Source organism: Barbus barbus, assembly GCF_936440315.1.
Source record: "Barbus barbus genome assembly, chromosome: 29".
Lineage (NCBI taxonomy): Eukaryota > Metazoa > Chordata > Actinopteri > Cypriniformes > Cyprinidae > Barbus > Barbus barbus.
The window spans coordinates 23,651,585-23,672,061 of record NC_136757.1 but is presented as its reverse complement, the minus strand read 5'-3'; the positions used below and the strand labels follow the sequence as shown (position 1 = coordinate 23,672,061).

Below are 20,477 nucleotides of genomic sequence, written 5' to 3'. Positions count from 1 at the left end.
TCTCTTTTTTTTATTATTGCAGAAAAGGGTTTATATTATACAAAATATAAACAAATAAGACAAAAAATAAATAAATAAATAAATAAATAAAAAGCATACCTCACATTAAATTTAAACACCTCCCGGCTTCCTCCGCTTATCGTGGTTGCTAAGGTTACCTCAACTCAGACCTCCACCAGCTGCTTCTAGCCAATCTTGACGCAGGAGGCGGGGCTTGTGGAGAAAAAAAAACACGCAAATCGAGCTTCCCCCGCGCACGCGCCCTGTACTCTCTTGCCTCTTTTATGTCTGGCGCTGTGGCCGCCTCCCGGTTTTGTGCAACACGGAACAACAAATGTGAGAAATTCAAACACAAACACTGTTTCTAGTTCCCATACGCCCGTTTATTTGAGTAATCCCTTCGTCCCATGAATTAGCCATGGCGGTGAACTTCGGCAAGATCGTTGTGGGGATTTATGTGGAGATAAAGCGCAGCGATGGTGAGTTCATATTTGGGTCGCTTGTAACCGTCCGTTAAAGTCATTGCCCCGGTTCGGCTAACGGATGCTAACGTTACCACCCAACAAACCTGACAGAAATGATCGTGTTAGGTGGTCGGGCCTGGTATAAATCGATATATGGTGTTAAGTTTGGTCTTGTGGTGCTGGTTGCCGGGGTAGTTAACGAGCTTGTGTCACTCAACAGTGTCGGTTAACGTTAGCCACCTGCTAAACCCGGGTGGAGTTTGTTTAGTTTAATAATGTGTGCGATCATATTTGATTTCAGCCCAGACCAGGTTTACTTGATGTAGATTAGTGGGGAATTATTTATGTATTGTATTGGTAGGGAATATAAACGTGTAAATACTGTAGATTCTAGATTCATGTGTTTTAGCCATCTTAAGTCACTTGCAAATGAATGTTTTGTTTTACAGATTGGTTGTAAATAAGTGTTGACGGAGGGAAGTTGCTGGTTTCATTTTGTTTAGCTTGGAGACTTAAACCCAACATAAATTTGAATGACACTCACTTCACATTAGTCACTAATTTGAGATGATAGAGTTTAAATAGTCATAATAATTTGACTGGTTGTAAGAGTAATGATTAGAAGATGACAAGTAAGTTATGTGATGTGTCATTCTTTGGGTTCAGAGATTAAAGTGGCCAAAGGAAATAATGACTTCTTGGGATTAGTTTCATTATTATTATCAGATGTATAAATATATTACCGATATTCACACTTCAGTCACTCAAAAATAGAACCAAACAATGGCTTTCACGTGTGAAGTAACCTGTTTGATGTACTGTTTGGACAACTACTTACATTTGTAAGTAACACACTTTTTTTTAGTTTTGTAATTGATTCAATACAAAGATGAAAACAACTTTCCATTTAGAATAACCACAACAACTTTAAATAACAGCAGTACTAAATAATACTACTTTTACTAATCATTATTATTATTGTTTTTATTATCATTAATAATAGTACAACATTCACTGACTATTATGATTCAAATATTTGTAGATTAATTGTAATTTAGTTAATCACAAGCAGAAGTAAAACATACACTGGTTCTGAATGTGTTTAAGGATCAATTTCTGCTAATGATGTCTCAGTGCAGAGATAGTAAATCTATGGTGTCTCATGGGCTTTTCATTGGTATTCGCATCAATATAATTTGCAAGACTGTCAGAAGAGATTATGATTTTATCTCTTTGAGAAGGCGGTGTTATATTTAACTTCAGCTTGTAGCAAAGAAACGAGTGAGCCCGGGTCTGTTGACGTGTTAGACAAACCACTCCTGTCTCTTTGGGAAGTTTCTTGTAGCTCTCTGCTCTCTGTAGATGAACAGTGCTTGTGACATCTTTAAACAGAGGAGGCCTCTAACGTCATAAAGATGTGCCTTTACTTCAGACTGGGTCTGAACTATTCTTTTGGCCTGATGTTGCATGCAGGGGTTTTAAATAGCTTGTTTTATGGCAGGATAATATGTGCTTTTTCTTGCTGATGCCGCTGTTGAATAATTGCAGGGATGTCGACGTGTGAGTAGGAATAGGTCTGAATAATAGATACGGAACGTGGCTGTTTGTTTTCAGTGATGCTCTGATACTTTTTAGTAGCTATTAGCACAACTTCTGAAGTGTCCTCAGAAGCAGATTGCTGTTGACTTGTCATCTTGTACATAAACTTTTTTCAAGTTCAAGTTTAAAATTTCAAAATGGATACATGAATGTTTTCAATTTGTCTTTCACACTTAGAGGTGTTGGGTTTCTTACAGGGCGAATACACCAGGCCATGGTGACCTCTTTAAATGAAGATAATGAAAGTGTTACTGTGGAATGGATAGAAAATGGAGACACTAAAGGAAAAGAGGTAAATCTAGCAGCCTCTCAGCTGCCTGTGTTATTAATAATGGATAGAGCAACATTCTGGTGTTGTTAGGGTACAGTATGAAACTCTCAGATATTACGTGGACACAAGCTGTGTTTCTTTCAAATATGAATTATGTTGTCATATACCATGTACCATTTTTCTCCTTAGGATATCCTGCATGATTGGAATAAAAGATCAGATTTCTTGTAACGTTCACAGCTTGTTAATTTTTTCATAACAGATTGATTTGGAGTGCATATTCTCACTAAATCCAGATGTTGGTCCAGAAGAGGAGATTTCATTGAGCCCTGTTACACCACCGCCTCCTACACCCAGCTCTGTGAAGGTCAACAAAATCCCAAAGGTTTGTACTAGGCCAGAGTAAAACGTTGAACTATTTTTTATTCTAATTTTTTGCACATTTTGAACCTTTTTGTACACTTGTTTGTGTGCAGAATCGTAGAACTATTGCACCGGGAAGGAGTGAAATCCCATCCAGAGACAACAGAGGTATATTTATAGTTGTATGACTCAGGAATAGGGCTGCACAATAAATCAAAATAAGTTATGAATTGCAGTATGGCAGTGTGCAATTATTAATCTGCAGAAGTAATCTAGGGGAAAAAAAAATGCAGCGTGCACGTACTGGGTGCTTCAGAATGAAGGGGCGGCACATGTACGTGTCAGGCTCATGATGCAGTGTTTTCAGAGAGTGCACACGCCACAAGCACTTCATTTTGACAGGGATACTCTGAATTTGTTATAACATGCACTGGGAACAACTTTTTTTCCTCGTTTGCCCAGTTCTAAACATTTTTAGTGCTAAATGTTACTATGCAAATCTAATGTACTGTAATAAAACTAATTATTATACACTATTATTAATTTATTACTCAGAGTTTCCCATGAATTTAGCCTTTGATGTTGATATGGTGTTACTGATGCATATAAATAATAACAACAGGGTTTTGTAGACAAAGGGGACAAGTTCACCAGAACTGGAAGAAAGTGCATATAAAAAAACTAAACGAACTCAAAGTCTGTTAAAATTAAGACAAATTAAAGATCACAACAGATGTGTATTGCTATTGTACAAAAAACTCTAATTTTCAATACTATTAATAATAATTTAGGATTATTTCCTTCGGTTACTAAAGAATAACGGATGTTAAAGTCAACATGAAATGGAAATTCACTCTCCACCTCCTCATCTATATTCTAAATGCATTTTATTGATCTTATTGTGAACGATACATTTCTGCACAGTGCACACATTTTATTTTTATGACGTAGAAAAGTTTAACAAAAAATGTCAGTCTTCAGTCAAACTCAGTCTTCCAGTGCAAAATATTCTCTCTCTGATAACATATGCCGGACTTCTTCTTCGTCATTTAGACTGCTTAAACCCTGCCGCTTTCTTACAGTTGATCTGCTTCTGTGCAGTGAACAATTGATGGATAGAACCAAGTCCTCCACTCTTTTTTCCCCACATAATCCATTTAACTTGGATGTAAGTTACAATATGGAAGAAAAGATCTGTTGTAGTCACAAAATTGCTGAGTCGGCATGCTCAAACAAATAGAGTGATGTGCCAGGGTGTTTTACTTATAGTGACTGTTTTACTACACATGACTTATAGTTATGTCAGCATACTAAGATGGCTGTGTTTGAAAACTTGGTTAGCTGTCTATCTAAGCAGCATTTTTGTCCATCATAGGTATGTTTGAGTGCTCCTGTGATGCCTCAGTTTTCAGACATAGTCTCTGTTTGTCCGAGTGTGATTTGCTGACTCTTATGTGTTCTTTTTCAAAGTTGGCTCGACTCGGGGACGGCCGGCCCAGCAGCAACAGCCAGAATCAGCACCCCCTCCACCAGTACAACAACCCTCTCAGCCCACACAGAGCCAGACCCAAAGTCAGATAGCTCAGCAACAACAAAACGGTAATATGACACTCCTCGGTGCTTTTCAATCTGTTCCTGTCAAGCCCCTTTTCCCCACAGGAAAACGCTGAAAGGACTGAGGCCTCCTGCGCAGGATGCGTATAATGCATAAAGAGAAAGCATCCTTTTTGGAGTCTGAATTTTGCAGTAAACCTAAACCTTGCTCATCTGTCTGTATCTTGGCTCAAATCGGTGGGGTGTGTTTTGGCTACCCTAGCCGCCCCTCTGTATGTCAGTGACTGTTTGTGACCGGTCAGGCTTGACCTGACTCTGAATCTTCCTGATTAATCCTCTTGCTTTGAATTTATGAAGCTTACAAGAGTCTGTCTGCTGAATTAATCTGGAATCAAAATGCTCAAACTGTTTTCTATGTGTTGCATGATGCTGCCCATCCTTTGGGTGGAATTACTATTGTTTGGTTTAATTTGCTTGTTTAGTGCAGGGTTGGGGCAAATTGATTCACAGATTTGTTGCAATTCTTTCTCTGAATTGCAGTTTACCCAAGAATGAAAATCTTCTTAATTTACTGACCCTCAGCCCATTCAAGATGTAAATGAGTATATTTCTTCATCAGAACAGATTTTGGATAATATAGCATGACATCACTTGCTCAACAATGGATACTCTGCAGTGAATGGGTGCCGTCAGAATGAGAATCCAAACTGCTGATAAAAACCTCACAGTAATCCACACGAATCCAGTTGATCAGTTAACATCTTATAAAGTGAAAAGCTGCATGTTTGTAATAAACAAATCCATCATTAATGTGTTTTAACTTCAAACTGTCACATCTATTCAAAATACGAGTCCATAATAACATATTAACATTTAATCCAGTGAAAAACTCCATTCCCCGTTGTTCTCTTGCATCAAAATCCACCAACACATTTGTTTAGAACTGTTTTGTTTTCACTTGTAAGCAGTGCTTGATCTGTGCATGTTTATTTCCTGATTTAGACTTTTTCTCTGGAAATGCAATATTATGAGTATAGGACTCATTTGAAGTTAAAAACGTATTAATGAGTTGTTTCTTACAAACATGCAGCTTTTTTTCTTTGCAAGATGTTAATTGATGAACTGAAGTCATGTGGATTATTTGGACGGCTGTTTGTACTATCATTTTGAAGCCTAGTTTTATTTCATGCTCTGCTGATACTATTGTTTGCAAGTAATAGTAGTAATGTATCAAGTAGTAAAGTAATAGTAGCAGGGTATGTTGCAGACAGCAAAATGACTTTGGAAAAGGTCTGCTCAGAGAATAGAGCTCTTTAAGATGGAGAGGGCTGTTGGCGCTACCATGTGCCAGCTGCCAGAGGCTCTGGCTTGCCTCTATAGCCACTCTGTCTGCACACATACACACTTATATTAGAGAGAGATGCAGAGTGGGAGGAGGCGGGCTGAAAGAGAGGAAATGGTTGTTGCTTTTGTTAAAATGGAATTGTGTGTTGTTCTGCTCTCTAACAGCAAGGAGGAAGTCAAACTGTGTGAAGGAAGTGGAAAAATTGCAGGAGAAGAGGGAGAGACGCAGGATACAGCAACAGGAACTGAGAGAAAAGCGTGCACAGGTAAGACTTCTCATCTTTCTGTCGTTATATCTCTCTGCATCGTCTCTCAGCTTTTAATTGCGATGGTCTGACAAATAGATCAGTTCACCTGGTGGTGTTCCTCTTGTGAATGTGCTTGTTTTGTTTTAAAGGAAATTGATACAACAATTCCAAACTATGAAATACTGCAGATGATCCGAGACTTCAGAGCAAGTTTGGACTATCGACCGCTAACCACGACCGATTTGGTAGGTATTGATTAATTAATATCTGGGTCATATTTAAAATATAATAAATACAAGAATGAATGAATTAATAAAATTTAATGCATCTTAACATTATTTTTATATTATTATTATTAATTAATTTATTCATTATTTAATTTTTATTTTAATGATTATTTATTCAGAATTTTTTCTTCATAGGGGCTTTGGGGCAAATGCGACCCAGACATGTTCATTCATTTGAGATCCACCTTTTAATGATGATAATAATAGTAATACAGAAAAATTATATATAATGTAATTAACATAATATATTATTTGTAAGAAAAAAGTACTTAATTTTTGGATGTTAAGTAAAACATTTTATTAAGAGAAGTAAAGTGTAATTAATTTTTTCGACAGATTGAGGAGCATAGAATATGTGTTTGTGTTAGGAAACGACCCCTCAATAAAAAAGGTAATGCCTCAGACATTTGTACTTCTTTTTGGTTTTTGATTGCCCTATGTATGTTGTAATTTATTTCTCATTTGTGTTGTAGAATTGACGGTAAAGGACTTAGATGTGATCACTATTCCAAGTAAAGATGTTGTCATGGTCCATGAACCAAAACAGAAGGTGGACCTGACTCGATACCTAGAGAACCAAACATTCCGCTTCGATTATGCCTTTGATGACAGCACAACAAATGAAATGGTTTACAGGTAGAGGATGATTTCCTTCATTGTTCATTAAACATGAATCTTTAACTAAAAATTATGTCAGGAATTAGTCACTGTTAGGGGAAAAAATCTTTTAACTGTTTTCTTCAAAGGTTTACTGCAAGACCCCTTGTGGAAACCATCTTTGATAGAGGAATGGCCACATGCTTTGCTTATGGCCAAACAGGAAGTGGAAAAACTCATGTAAGAAGTATTTATTTAATACAATTGAGTTTTTTTTTTTTTTGAAATTACAGTTTTTACAGTTTAGTTTTTCTTCATTTTTTAAATTTTTTTTATATATCAGTGTAATAAGACATAAATCTCATCAATTGGTTTGTGTTTTAGACCATGGGTGGAGATTTTTCAGGAAAGAACCAGGATTGTTCAAAAGGAATCTATGCATTAGCTGGTAATTGATGTGTTTTTTGGTCCTGTAATTTCCTCAGTCTTTTTCTTTCAAGCAAACTCATTCATGTACATGTTTTACACAAACAGCTCGAGATGTTTTTCTCATGCTGAAGAAACCAAACTATAAGAAGCTGGATCTTCAGGTTTATGCAACTTTCTTTGAAATTTACAGTGGAAAGGCAAGTGGCTCTTTTTGTTCATTCACTTTTTGTTGATCCAAAATGTGTTGAGAATACCATTTGAAGAATTGTACACTTTGTACACATCCATTGATTGATTTGTTTTTGATTATCAGGAATCTTTTAGAAAATGTATTACTAATGGTTGTGACAAAATAAAGTGTATTTTAAAAATAGGACGAGTCTTTCAAAGTCTTTTTCTTCTTTAGGTATTTGATCTGTTGAATCGTAAGGCTAAGCTACGTGTTTTAGAAGATGGGAAGCAGCAGGTCCAGGTGGTTGGGCTTCAGGAGCGTGACGTCAAATGCACTGAGGATGTCCTCAAACTCATTGAAATAGGGAACAGTTGCAGGTAAAACAGTGTTCACTGAATATTGCTGTAGTTATTTGCTGCTGTATCTTTTCCTTAAAGCTGCAGTCCATCACTTTTGAACTGTGTGCGTCTTGCTGAAGAACATTGTAGCCGGAGCTACTTCTCTCTGTTTATGTCTATGACGAATCACGCAGGTACTGGGCTACTCCACAGCGGTTCCACCAGTACCAGTCTGAAATAGTCCAAATATAAGGACTTATTATAGGTGTACTTTAGTGATTCAGGATAAGCCAAAAACACAGTTTGGAAAATGGATTTATGATGTACTCGCTTATTATATTAATTTTGTAAATTTTGAAAATAAAAAAGTCACGGACTGCAGCTTTAACAATTCATGGTATTTAAATCTGTAATTAGTCCACACAATGTCTTGGTATACAAGTCAGACACTCCTGACTTAAATTTCATCTTTTTATATTCCATTTTAGGACCTCGGGTCAGACCTCAGCCAATGCTCACTCATCCCGTAGCCATGCCGTCTTCCAAATCATTCTACGAAGGAAGGGCAAGATGCACGGCAAATTCTCACTCATTGATCTGGCGGGTAACGAACGTGGAGCAGACACGTCCAGCGCTGATCGGCAGACTCGTTTAGAGGGAGCCGAAATCAACAAGAGTCTTTTGGCTCTGAAGGTCAGCGCCTTAAAAATACCACCCAAGAGCAGGGGTCAGCAACCATTTGGCCATTAGGTACAATTTTGAAATTTCCTAGTAAATCACTGTGATCTTCCATGTATTAGGAATGTATCCGGGCTCTGGGCCGTAATAAGCCTCACACCCCATTCAGAGCGAGCAAGCTCACACAGGTCCTCAGAGACTCATTCATTGGCGAGAACTCCAGGACATGCATGGTAAGTTTGATTAAGCTATCCTTCTTGAACGTTGGGATTTGGCTAAGTTTACTTTTGCCTGTTTGCACAGCTCTAATTGTGACTTCTGTCTGATCAGATCGCAACCATTTCTCCTGGCATGGCTTCCTGTGAGAACACGCTGAACACTCTGAGATATGCCAACAGGTAAGGACATGACACTGTGTTGTGTATTTGTGAAAACAGAAGTTGAGTAGAACCTAAATGCTCTTGAAATTGTAGCTTCTAGCTGTTAAAGGCAATCTCAATCAAGTTGTTGTATTTACAAATGAGTTAATAAGCTAGTGCCAGTGGGAATAAGTCTTGTCATAATTATACATCACTCCTGATTGGCTGTGCTCTTCTCTCTCTGTCTTGCTGTTTTCTCTGTTCTGTCTTGACTGTCTTCAGAGTAAAGGAGTTTGGGATTAGCCCCTCTGACATCCCCTTCTCTCAGGGGGGAGGAAGTCGCTCTGAACCCTCTCCTACCTATGAGTATGAGCACATGTCTATGCAGCTTCCCACCTTATACTTAGTCAGATACACTGCACCAGTGTTGGGGACTAACTAAAACTAGTGATAGAATTTACTAACGTTTTTCAGTAGCGTAATAGTAACCAAACTCTTTTCAACATCTAGCTTTTTCACGAACAAGCAGTGAAAAAAGACAAACCTCTAAATCATTCTTTTTGGTACACCGTAGAGAGGCCCAGTCACACCAATAACAATAATGATAACTATATTAGCGTCCACAACAACGCATGATAACAATCTGTTTATGATAAGCACGCACTGCAGTTCTGTCTTCTGCCACATTAAATACTCAAACTCTTTTAAGCTGGATGGATTCTGATTGGCTGTCAATGTTTTTATCATTCATCAGCTAGAAAAAAAAATCTTTGGGACATTTAGTTTTAGCAAATCACTTTATTCTGACTAGGGATGTCAAAAGTAACACTACTTCAAAAATGTTATTGAGTATTGTCAAATTTCACTTGCGATCAACTACTAAACTTTTTGTCATGAGAACCAGAGAACCTTAAGGTTGCATGTCCTCACAACCTTAGATCACTTTCAGTGAACTATTTAAAAAAAAAAAAAAAAGGGTTGGTTACTTGGTAATCTCTGTATACATTTTTACAACTTTATCCTTATGTTTAGTTAAATGCTGTTTATTCATGTTTTCAATTGAGTTGTTTAAATAAGGGTGTTTTATTAGATATATTAGTGCTTGTTGTGACCTTAATTGAGATGTTCATTGTTTTAGTCTCAGATAGATACTGCTCTGATTCTAAATATAGATAAATGTATTATTATTATTAAAGTTACATAATTATAAATATAAATCAGTTTCAATGTAGCTTCCCCAGCACTGGTCAGTAGACAGCCAATGCATGGAAATACTCATGCACTGCAATGTATATAACCACAGTCTGTTTCATTTTATTTGAAACGTTGGCTGCACTCACTTCTCACACTAATGGCTGTGCTTTTGGTGTGAACATTTTTAATTTCCCCTCTGATTTGCTGTCATTTCATTTCTCTAACCCTGGGAATGTCTGGCATATCTGTGGTGCTGTCGTCCTTTCTTCTCCTTTAGAAATATTTCATAATGAATATTAATACACACACTGTATACAATTAATAAAAATGAGATGACACCATAAACAGTTGCGTAAGTTGTGCAAATTGCTGCAATTTATTGCTGCACCTATGGGAATTCTGATGTCTGATATTTTTTTTAGTTGTATTAAAAAACAATAAAATGCTTCTTAAAAGCATAAAACATTTTTTTAAATAATGTAAGTTTCTGTTTTAAAATAAGGTAGGAGTAGGCAGCGTTGCAGCCAAAACAAGCATATCCCCAGTTGAGTCTTGTGACCTGTGCATGGTGTCATTTAGGTCAACATGATTGCTCTAAAAACATCATCATAAATGCTGTCAATCTGTGCATTTAGAGTGAAGGAGCTGACCGTGGATCCCAATGCTGTGACAGAGGGAGTCCGCCCCAATGTCAACGCCATCAACCAGCTGGACATCATGGATGAGGAATGGGATTTGGGCAACTCCCCTCAGAGAGATGACCTCAAACTGCTCTGTGAACAGAATGTAAAAACACATCTGTTCCTAGTACTTCCTCTGCTTTAAAAAGCATGCATGATGAGACCGTAATGACACCTCCTCCAGTGATACGTTTTTAGAAGTGTAATTTGTGTCTGTTACTGTTTACATAAATGATATTATAAATGTCACTTGATAAATTTAATACGTCCTTGCTTAATATTAAGTATTAATTTAAAAAAGAAAAGGAAAGAATGAAAAAACCTCATAACCCTGTAGTTTTCCAACTAATTATACCTTTTTGTTTTCTGTGTAGATTCATATATTTATACAGTTCAAAAGTTTACATCCCCCTTTCAGAATCCGCTAAATGTTTTTACCAAAATAAGAGGGATCATACAAAATGCATGTTATTGTTTATTTAGAATCGACCTGAATACGATATTTCACATAAAAGATGTTCAAACGCTCACTGATGCTCCAGAAGGAAAAACCATGCATTAAAAGCTTTTGAAAACTTTTGAACAGAATAGAGAGGTGTACATTTTTCTTATTTTTCCTAAATATAATTATTTATTTTAATTTAGTACTGCCCTTCAGAGGCTACAGAAGATAGTTACATGTTTCCCAGAAGACAAAATAAGTTACATTTACCCTGATCTTCACATTCTAAAAGCTTTCACCCCCTGGCTCTTAATGCGTGGTTTTTCCTTCTGGAGCATCAGTGAGTGTTTGAACCTTCTCTAATAGTTGCATATGAATCCCTCAGTTGTCCTCAGTGTGAAAAGATGGATCTCAAAATTATATAATCATCATTGGAAAGGGTTCAAATACACAAAAATGCTGGAAAACCAAAGAATCTGTGGGACCTGAAGGATTTTTTTTTGTTCAGGACAAACAAGGGACTCATGAACAACTATCACTAAACAAAAAAACTCAGCTGTGGATCATTCAGTATTGAGATGTAAACTTTTGAATGGGGTCATTTTTATAAATTCAACTATTTTCTCTTGTGGACTGTATGTAAACATCTTTTATGTGAAATATCTTATTCAGAACAGTACTAAATAAACAATAACATGTATTTTGTATGATCCCTCTTATTTTGGTAAAATAATTAACAAGATTCTGAAAGGGGGGGGGGGGGGGGTGTAAACTTTTGACCTCAACTGTATGTGCCTATAAAGGCTTTATTTTTTGTTATCAGTGTATTAGTGCTTTATGTAGTGCATATCATTTCTAAGCATGAGGCTGAAACCATAAACAGGAAAATTTGGGAGGCAATCGATTTGTTGTCTCAGATATTGTGACTAAACACCATTAAGACTTGTAGGTAGGATAAAAGCTTATGTTTGAATATTGACAGGAAGAGGAAGTCTCCCCTCAGCTCTTCACATTCCACGAGGCGGTGTCTCAGCTGGTGGAGATGGAGGAGCAGGTTCTGGAAGACCACAGGGCTGTGTTTCAGGTGTTTATTCCTCCCTTTCACACTAGAGCAGGGCTTGCAAAATTTCAAAATCCCTGGTAGGCCTTCGGGCAGGTACTCTTCAGAGTTTGGTTGCCTGAAAATTAATTTAACTAGCCCAAATAAAAAAAAAACAAATGTCAATCAAAAACATTTTCAATACACAGATATCAACGAATATCAAGGAAAGAGTTTTATTTTACTATTTACAGGGTATCTGCAGAATTTTTAAAAATCAATTTAAAGGGGACCTATTATGCCCCTTTTTACAAGATGTAAAATAAGTCTCTGATGTCCCCAGAGCGTATATATGTGAAGTCTTAGCTCAATATACCCCACAGATAAATTTGTATAGCTTGTTAAAATTGCCACTTTTAGGGTATGAGCCAAAACGGTCTGATTTTGGGTATGTTGCTTTAAAGGGGTCATATGACGTTGCTAAAAAGAACATTATTTTGTGTATTTGGTGTAATGCAATGTGTTTATGCGGTGTAAGGTTAAAAAAACACATACTTTTCCACATACTGTACATTATTGTTGCTCCTCTAAGCTCTGCCTTTCTGAAACGCATCGATTTTTATAAAGCTCATCGTTCTGAGAAGCGAGGCGTGCTCTGATTGACCAGCTATCCAGTACGTTGTGATTGGCCTAATACCTCAAGCGTGAGACAGAAATGTTACGTCCCTCATCGTATTGTGATGCCGTGTCCCTCCGCGACGACACAAAAACAATAAAACACATTATAAACGAGGCATTTGTTGCATCCAGTGGGGACATAATTACTGATTATAATGACTTATACTGTCTTTTCACGCGTTGCGGTGCATTGCGCAGCGTAAACATTACCATGTCTACATTTGTGATCGGAGAAACGACAAACAACAAGCACTACTCTACACAGCTCAAAACTCGCGTTTGAATAGTCAGTAGCAGAAACATACTGACAGGCTGTGAGTCAGAAGCACCAGACTGTCCTTGCAAAGTTTTTTGCCCCACTTTATACTTTATCTTCTAGGTTCAGGAAATAGTCCTCTGTAAATTGCGCTGCACACACTCTTAATATATGGGTTGAACTGTTCTGGAACAGTGTTGTAAATACAACTTAACCACTGATTTCTAGTTGTGTTCTCTTTTGGAAGCCCAAACAAAGTACTTTCGCTTTCACAACGAAACACTGCGTCTTCATGACATGGCTCTGGCGGCAGCAACAATTACAGCAAGAATAATAGTTCCGCCTTCTTTCTTTGCGTATACATTTGGGCGGTGTTTTGCAAATCTTCGCACACCGTGACATGTGGGGGGCGTGTTTAAATGAGCAATGAGTTTTTGGGGGGTGTGGCAGAGTCTTAACTTTTATAAAGAATATATCTTTGGTTTTGAGACTTTAGTCTTTGCAACTTCAGGGATCTTGTCTATGCACAAACAGCTTGTAACACTCGAAAGAGAAAAGTAAACTTGAAATCGCATCATATAACCCCTTCAAATGCAAATGAGCTTCAAATGATCTTTACAGAAAACGTACTCTGTTTCAAAGTCAGTCATCTGATTATACTGTGCATAATAGATCCTTTTTCTGTTAGTAAACATTGTGATGTTTTTCTGTGGGCGGAGCTTAGGTGGTAGCAGAAAGAACCCCCTGACCGCTTCACTAACGCTAGCTATGAAGTCTGTTAGCTTGTTTTTTTTTTAACAATAACTGGAGAAATTCAGATTTTACCTGCATATGTAAGGTCACTCACTGTCCGGGACCGCGATTGTTATTTGAAAATGTTAACTTTAATGGACGAAACCAGATTGGCCGACCCGCACACACTTTAACTCAATGCTTGGGCGATCTGACAGGATTCCCTCCAGTTGAGTGACTCACATCTAATATGTATAGTAAAGACAAACTCACCGTGTCTATCTAGTCATGAAGATGTATACAGTTGTGGTCAGAATTATTGGAACCCTTGGTAAATATGATCAAAGAAGACTGTGAAAATTAACCTGCTTTGTTAATCCTTTTGATCTTTTATTTAAAAAATTCACAAAAAGCTAACCTTTCATTGGATAATAAGAATTTAAAATGGGGGGAAATATCATTATGAAATAAATGTTTTTCTCAAACACACGTTGGACACAATTATTGGCACCCCTAGAAATTCTTAAGAGTAAAATATCTCTGAAGTATACTCCCATTCATATTCACAATTTTGAGCACTCTAGGGTGATTATGAACATGAAATTATCCAGCCATGGCTTCCTGTTTCACAGAAATATAAATAGGAGGGAAAACAAAGCCCAAATTCCCTTAATCATCCATCACAATGAGAAAAAACAAAGAATATATTTCTGATGTGCAGCAAAAGATAATTGAGCTTCACAAATTAGTGAAGTGGCTTTAAGAAAAGAGCTAGAGCAGTGAAAATCCCCATTTCCACCATCAGGGCAATAATTAAGAATTTCCAATCAACAGAAAATGTAATGAAACTGCCTGGAAGAGGACGTGTGTCTATATCGTCCTAATGCACGGTGAGAAGGAGAGTTTGAGTGGCTAAAGACTCTTCAAGGATCACAGCTGGAGAATTGCAGAAAATAGTTGAGTCTCGGGGTCAGAAAACCTTAAAAAAAAAATTGTCAAACAGCCCCTACATCACCACATGTTGTTTGGGAGGATTTCAAGAAAAATTCTCCTAGCTCATCCAAAAACAAACTCCAGCATATTCAGTTATCAGACAGGACTGGCACTTCAAATGGGACTGGCTTCTATGGTCAGATGAAACTAAAAAATTAGCTTTTTAGCAGCAAACACTCAAGATGGGTTTGGTGAACACAGGGATAAAAAGTACCCCATGTGTACAATGAAATATACTGCTGTATTTGTGATGTTGTGGGCCTATATTTCTGCTGGAGGTCCTGGACATCTTGTTCAGACACATGGCATCATGGATTCTATCAAATACCAACAGATAAAAAATCAATAAGTGACTGATTCTATTAGAAATCTTATAATGGGCCATGTTTGGATCTTCCAACCGTACAATAATCCAAACACAAACCTCAAAAACAACACAAAAATGGGTCACTGAGCACAAAACCAAGCTTCTGCTGGCCATTCCAGTCCTCTGACCTGAACCCTGTAGAAAATGAGTGAGGTGAACTGAAGAGAAGAAGCACCGTCATGGAGCTGTGAATCTAAAGGGTCTGGAGTGATTCTGGATGAAGGAATGGTCTCTGATCTCTTGTCAGGTGTTCTCTAACCTCATCAGGCATTATAGGAGAAGATTTAGAGCTGTTAAACTGACAAATGGAGGTTTCAAAAAGTATTGAATAAAAAGGTGCCAATAATTGTGTCCAACGTGTGTTTGAGAAAAACATTTATTTCATAATGATATTTCCCCCCATTTTAAATTCTTATTATCCAATGAAAGGTTAGCTTTTTGTGATTTTTTTTTTTTAAAATAAAAGATCAAAAGGATTAACAAAGCAGGTTAATTTTCACAGTCTTCTTTGATCATATTTACCAAGGGTTCCAATAATTCTGACCACAACTGTATATATTTCAATTTCAGCAGGCAACTATTTTTACAGCTACATTATTATTCCAGCCATAATTACTCATAACGATGTATATACAATTACATATGATTAAGCATATAAAGCCGTCAGTTTGTTGTTTTACACGCATGCATTGAACATTAGTTCATACACGACATAGTAGTGAGATTTACTTTATTGAACCTTTTCTGAAGTGTGTGCTGCAAACGCGAGCATTTTTAACGATCTTTTTTAACGATCATGAGCTCGACAACTTCAAGCGATCGACTCACATTGCTTTCATACGCAACTTTTAGCTACCACATTCCTATTCACGATCATTCTGGTAGCACTTGAAGGCAGCATCAGTGAAAACAGGCAGAGACAATGGTAGCTTTAGCAATTACCCTTACAGAGTGCCAAGAAGCTAAAGCAGAGTCAGAAATTTGGAATTTTTGGAAATTTGGAAAACAAATGCGTGATACTTACTTTGTCTGGAGCTGACATTCGTGCACGAAGCGTTGGTATTGATTCCTAAACATTTAGGGGACGTTACTGATTTTTGTGTTCTCGGCTCAGATGAGGGGAGATTATGGCGACTATGTTCATTAGTGCATCCCAAAACACAACACTTGTAAAGCCTCTTTGGCGCTGACATTGTATATGTCCAGTAATTGCGGACCACAGCTTCTCATTCAGTGCTGTGAATATGCTAATAGGTCAGAGAGCGGGACTTTTTCCCCTCGGTGACGTGAACAGAGGGAGAATCTGAAACGGCTCTTTTGGAGAGACTGTTTATGATTTATTGGTTTTATAAAAAAATGAGTTGGTGGATTTTTTACATTATAGGCTAGTTGTTTTCACACACTGCGGCCACACAACTGTGTTCAAACACCTTATAAAAGTGATTTGTGCATAATAGGTCCCCTTTAAGCAGTGTTGGGAGTAACGCGTTATAAAAGTAATGCATTACAGTAACGTATTACTTTTTGATGTAACGCAGTAGTGTAAGGCATTACTAATCAATTTTCAGTAATATTTTACTCTGTACATGTTCAGTAACGCTTGCGTTACAACACACTTTTAGTAATGTTTTTAAAGTCGCGCTCTGACTTTTTTTATGTCCCTAGGGCCGGGCTTCGGGCCAATATTCTCGTCATAGTTCAGACGCGGGCTGGTCCTCGGGGCTTCTCCTTATCTTTATATTTTAGACATCCATCAATTATTGATGGAAAAGAATTGCTGTGCTGGTGGAAACAACATGAGTCCATGCTGCCTCGACTGTTAAGAGCGTGTCCCGCAGCAGCTGCGAGCCGTCAGCACAGCTGAAGAGTTCTGCTTTCAAATACACACAATAAAGCAAAGGCCCCAGCAAAAGTAATAACCATGAATGTATCCGAGGGAAATAGTAAGGATTCGCCATCTCCTCGTTAGACGCGCCTTTAGAGAGAAGTGCATTTTCACGGATAACGATTGTATTAAATACTTTTTGTTTTGTTTTTATTTATTTCGTTAAGTAGTATTTTAAAGCTTTCTATTGATATATTTATCATGTCTGTGAGGCATGTAGTCGCTGACTTTAGATTCATTTTTGTGAAGCGCTCCTGTTCAAGATAAAAGCACAACGTTTTGTTGATATTGTGAGTGCACACAAATAAAAGTAGACTCTTTACATTTACGAATGATGTATAACTCTTACCTTTATGAGCAAAAATTATGGCGTTAGTTGTTTCCATTGAAAAAAAAATATCAATTGATTGCTCTGGTGCCTCCATGTCCTGCGCTTTAGCTTCCACTCTCCACACAAACTACTGATGCAGCGCACATTTATCTAGGTTTAACGTTTAAACATTGTTATATGCTTGAACTGTTTTAGTATATCTATAGATTTTATTTTAGGCAAGTCATGATGATTTGACAAGGCTAAATTGATCAAACATAAGCTATGATCAGCCTACCGGTCTGCAGCTGGCCGCTTGGTCGTTACTTTAAGAAAAAAAATATTTAATGAACAAAAAATGCTCCAAATGTTTTTTCTAAATGAACTTAATAAAAAGCCGTAACGAAATATAAACATTTTGCCATTAGGGCAGGGCTCTAGTACATTTTGTCATTTTAGAATGAAGAATTTAGAAGTAGAATTAAGTTCTACTTCTGTAGATATTTTGGTGAAAGTAACTCAAAAGTAATACAGGAGTCATGTAACGCATTACATTAGCCATTATTATAATGCCTGTTTTATCAGCATTTTGTCGGCATTATAGGCAAGATTAAATGAAAATGCCAACGATTATGTTCCTGAGGACAGTCGGTTCCCTTCAAAGATGCATTCACATAAAGAAACCGTGCTGTATTTTGACTTTAAAACGTGCAGCGCTCATATTTATTTAATGATATAATTGCCTTTTGAAGTTAATTCCAGCCATATCACGATTCTTGCCTTTCCACCCCAACTGTAAGACATCTTGAAATTATAATTAATACTTTTCTTATACGATTTAACATATTTAAAACTTTTTAAGGCCTTAAAAACTCTTCAATTTAGTTGGATCAAACTTAAGGATCCGTGGGAGTCCTGTATTTAAGGTAGCCCGTCGGGCAGGGCGGTGATACATTTTGGTAGTCCGACTGGAAAACACAATAGCCCTGGGACATCGGGCTAGCGATTTTGCGAGTCCTGTAGAGCTTTTTATTCCAGTTGACGTCAGCGTTTGGTTTGTTGTCTTCCTTTTTATCTGAACTCTTCACTTTCATTTGTACTCAGATACGGTTCAGTCCCAAAACTGAAAAAGGGAATTGCTAATGATGATGTTCACACTATATGTGCTGACAGGAGTCTATCAGGTGGCTTGAGGATGAGAAGGTTCTCCTGGAGATGACTGAGGAGGTGGACTACGACGTGGACACCTACTCTTCTCAGCTGGAGCAGATTCTTGACCAGAAGATTGACATCCTTATTGAGCTCAGAGGTAAAGCATTCTCTAGAATGTTCTTTCCTTTCAGTTTTCCCCTGATGGAATGATTATTAATGGATACATGTCTGCTCAAATTATCAGATAAAGTGAGGTCATTCCGTTCTACTCTCCAAGAGGAGGAACAAGCCAGCAAGCAGATTAACCCCAAGCGGCCCCGTGCGCTGTAGCCTGGAACAAACTCACGGAGAAACGACAAACACAAGAGTCCTGTAGGCTTCTTGATAGTATTCAGAAGTATTCTGAAGAAACCTTTCCTACTTTCACATGTGAAATAAAGCATTAGGTAATTCTCTTACAAATCAGCAGAGAATAAAATAAGGGGATTTTTCTGATCATTAAACCCCTTGAATGATTGTGAGGAAAGCTTTAGAATTTTTTTATTAGTATCGATTTTATTTATTTACTTTTTCATTGTAGGTTAAGGGTACAGACTTGTATCAGTTGATACTCACATGTTCTACCCTTTGGGTTTTTTTTTTTTTTTTTGTACCACTGAAGTCCTTCCTTCAAAGTTGTTATAAATTGTATGCATGAACACTCTGCAACAGTTTATCACTCCGTTCCTAGCATGACTGACTTGGTTCATCTGCACTTTAAATAACCTTGTTTTCTGGGGGTCCGTTTACCGTACTTGGCACAATGTATGTTTCTGTTGATTGGTTGTTACAGCATTTTACTCTGTTTCACTCTGCCATTTCTCGAAGGCTTAATAGATGAAGTAAAAAAAGTTCTCGAAGAAGCATAAAATGCACTGGGAGAAAATCTTGAGGTTATGTAAATGATTGTGAGAATTGTCAGCAGTTAGTTTTGTTGGTTTATCAATGACCGCTGTCACTTTTCCACATGATATTCTCTTTGCCGTCTCTCTCATCTGTTCATCTAGAATGCTTTCGTGCCATATCATGTTTCCTTGTGGAAAGGAAGTTAACAGTCCACCAACTTAGTGTTTTACTTTTAAAACTTCCCAACATTCTCACATCTCCTATTAAAATTTGTACAATGTTATAACTTTCAGCAAGATTCTCATAACAAATAGGGAATACCACTTATCTGCTGCTGAGGTTTTCAGTGTTGGCACCTCTCAATTCAGTGGTTGCTAAATAAAGAATGATTCAACAACATTCTGCTTTTCATCCTGTTTCCTGAATTGTATTCCTGTTTTAAGAGTACTGTATGTTTGTAAATATAGAGGAGAGTTTTATTTAAAAATTGTGGTGACTTTGTCCAGAAGGGTAAGAATGAAAGTATAAAAAGTTTAATAAATAAGCTTGACTCTTCCAAGGGTATAACAGTTAAGTTATAAGAGTATAACTATCTCGATACTAAAATAACTCTGGACTCTTCAAACTTCAAATAAAAGTACTTATTTCTTTTTAACATTTTATTTCATGACTAGATATTCATTTAAGCAGGAAATTTCAAGCAACTGCATTGAAGTCATATGCTGATTTTAATACCGATTTAAGTCGATGCAGCTCCAAAGTTATTGGCGTAGGGGGCGCTGTTTACTCACGATTCGGTCCCTTTAAGAGAAGAAAAAAGGCTTTGGATAAATAAACAAATAAAACAATAACGGTCACATTTTGCTATTAGTAATAAATTAATTTCAATCTATAGATTTTTTTACATATTACTGAAATTCATGAGAAACCATACCATCTGTTTTACTGCAGTACTAGTGAACGACTTATTATTATTCCATATTTAAATAATTGGATTAAAAATATATATATATATATATATATATGATTAATGTAAAAAAATATATACATATATTTATATATATATACACAGGTACATCTAAAGAAATTAGAATATTGTGAAAAAAAATGTCTTGTAACTTATTTCAAAAAGTGAAACTCATATATTTTAGATTCATTACA

At 37.0% G+C, this 20,477-nt stretch overlaps 1 protein-coding gene across 5 annotated transcripts; it reads left to right on the top strand.

Moving 5' to 3' along the window:
* The first annotated feature begins 254 nt into the window (after nt 1-254).
* Nucleotides 255-19,726, top strand: LOC306849733 (kinesin-like protein KIF2A). 5 transcript variants are annotated; one of them, XM_079384999.1, is made up of 21 exons: nt 273-479; nt 2,261-2,355; nt 2,597-2,719; nt 2,811-2,865; nt 4,168-4,296; nt 5,761-5,861; nt 5,993-6,088; nt 6,467-6,521; nt 6,604-6,766; nt 6,877-6,967; nt 7,112-7,175; nt 7,262-7,353; nt 7,563-7,705; nt 8,155-8,359; nt 8,467-8,577; nt 8,675-8,742; nt 8,986-9,069; nt 10,533-10,683; nt 12,002-12,103; nt 18,453-18,588; nt 18,676-19,726. In XM_079384999.1, the coding sequence occupies exons 1-21, from the start codon at nt 419-421 to the stop codon at nt 18,759-18,761; spliced, it is 2,211 nt and encodes a 736-aa protein (XP_079241125.1). In that variant the 5' UTR covers nt 273-418; the 3' UTR covers nt 18,762-19,726. The 5 variants fall into 5 exon arrangements, with proteins under 5 accessions (XP_079241127.1, XP_079241125.1, XP_079241129.1 ...); XM_079385000.1 differs by having other exon boundaries at nt 282-336; XM_079385001.1 differs by lacking the exon at nt 8,986-9,069 and having other exon boundaries at nt 255-479.
* The last annotated feature ends 751 nt before the right edge of the window (nt 19,727-20,477 follow it).

Excerpts from the sequence above, each read along its gene's own strand:
- LOC306849733 (XM_079384999.1), top strand. The coding sequence starts at position 419 with ATGGCGGTGAACTTCGGCAAGATCGTTGTGGGGATTTATGTGGAGATA. Across the intron at positions 2,356-2,596 it reads GAGACACTAAAGGAAAAGAG|ATTGATTTGGAGTGCATATT; the intron begins GTAAATCTAGCA and ends TTTTCATAACAG. Across the intron at positions 18,589-18,675 it reads CATCCTTATTGAGCTCAGAG|ATAAAGTGAGGTCATTCCGT; the intron begins GTAAAGCATTCT and ends TCAAATTATCAG.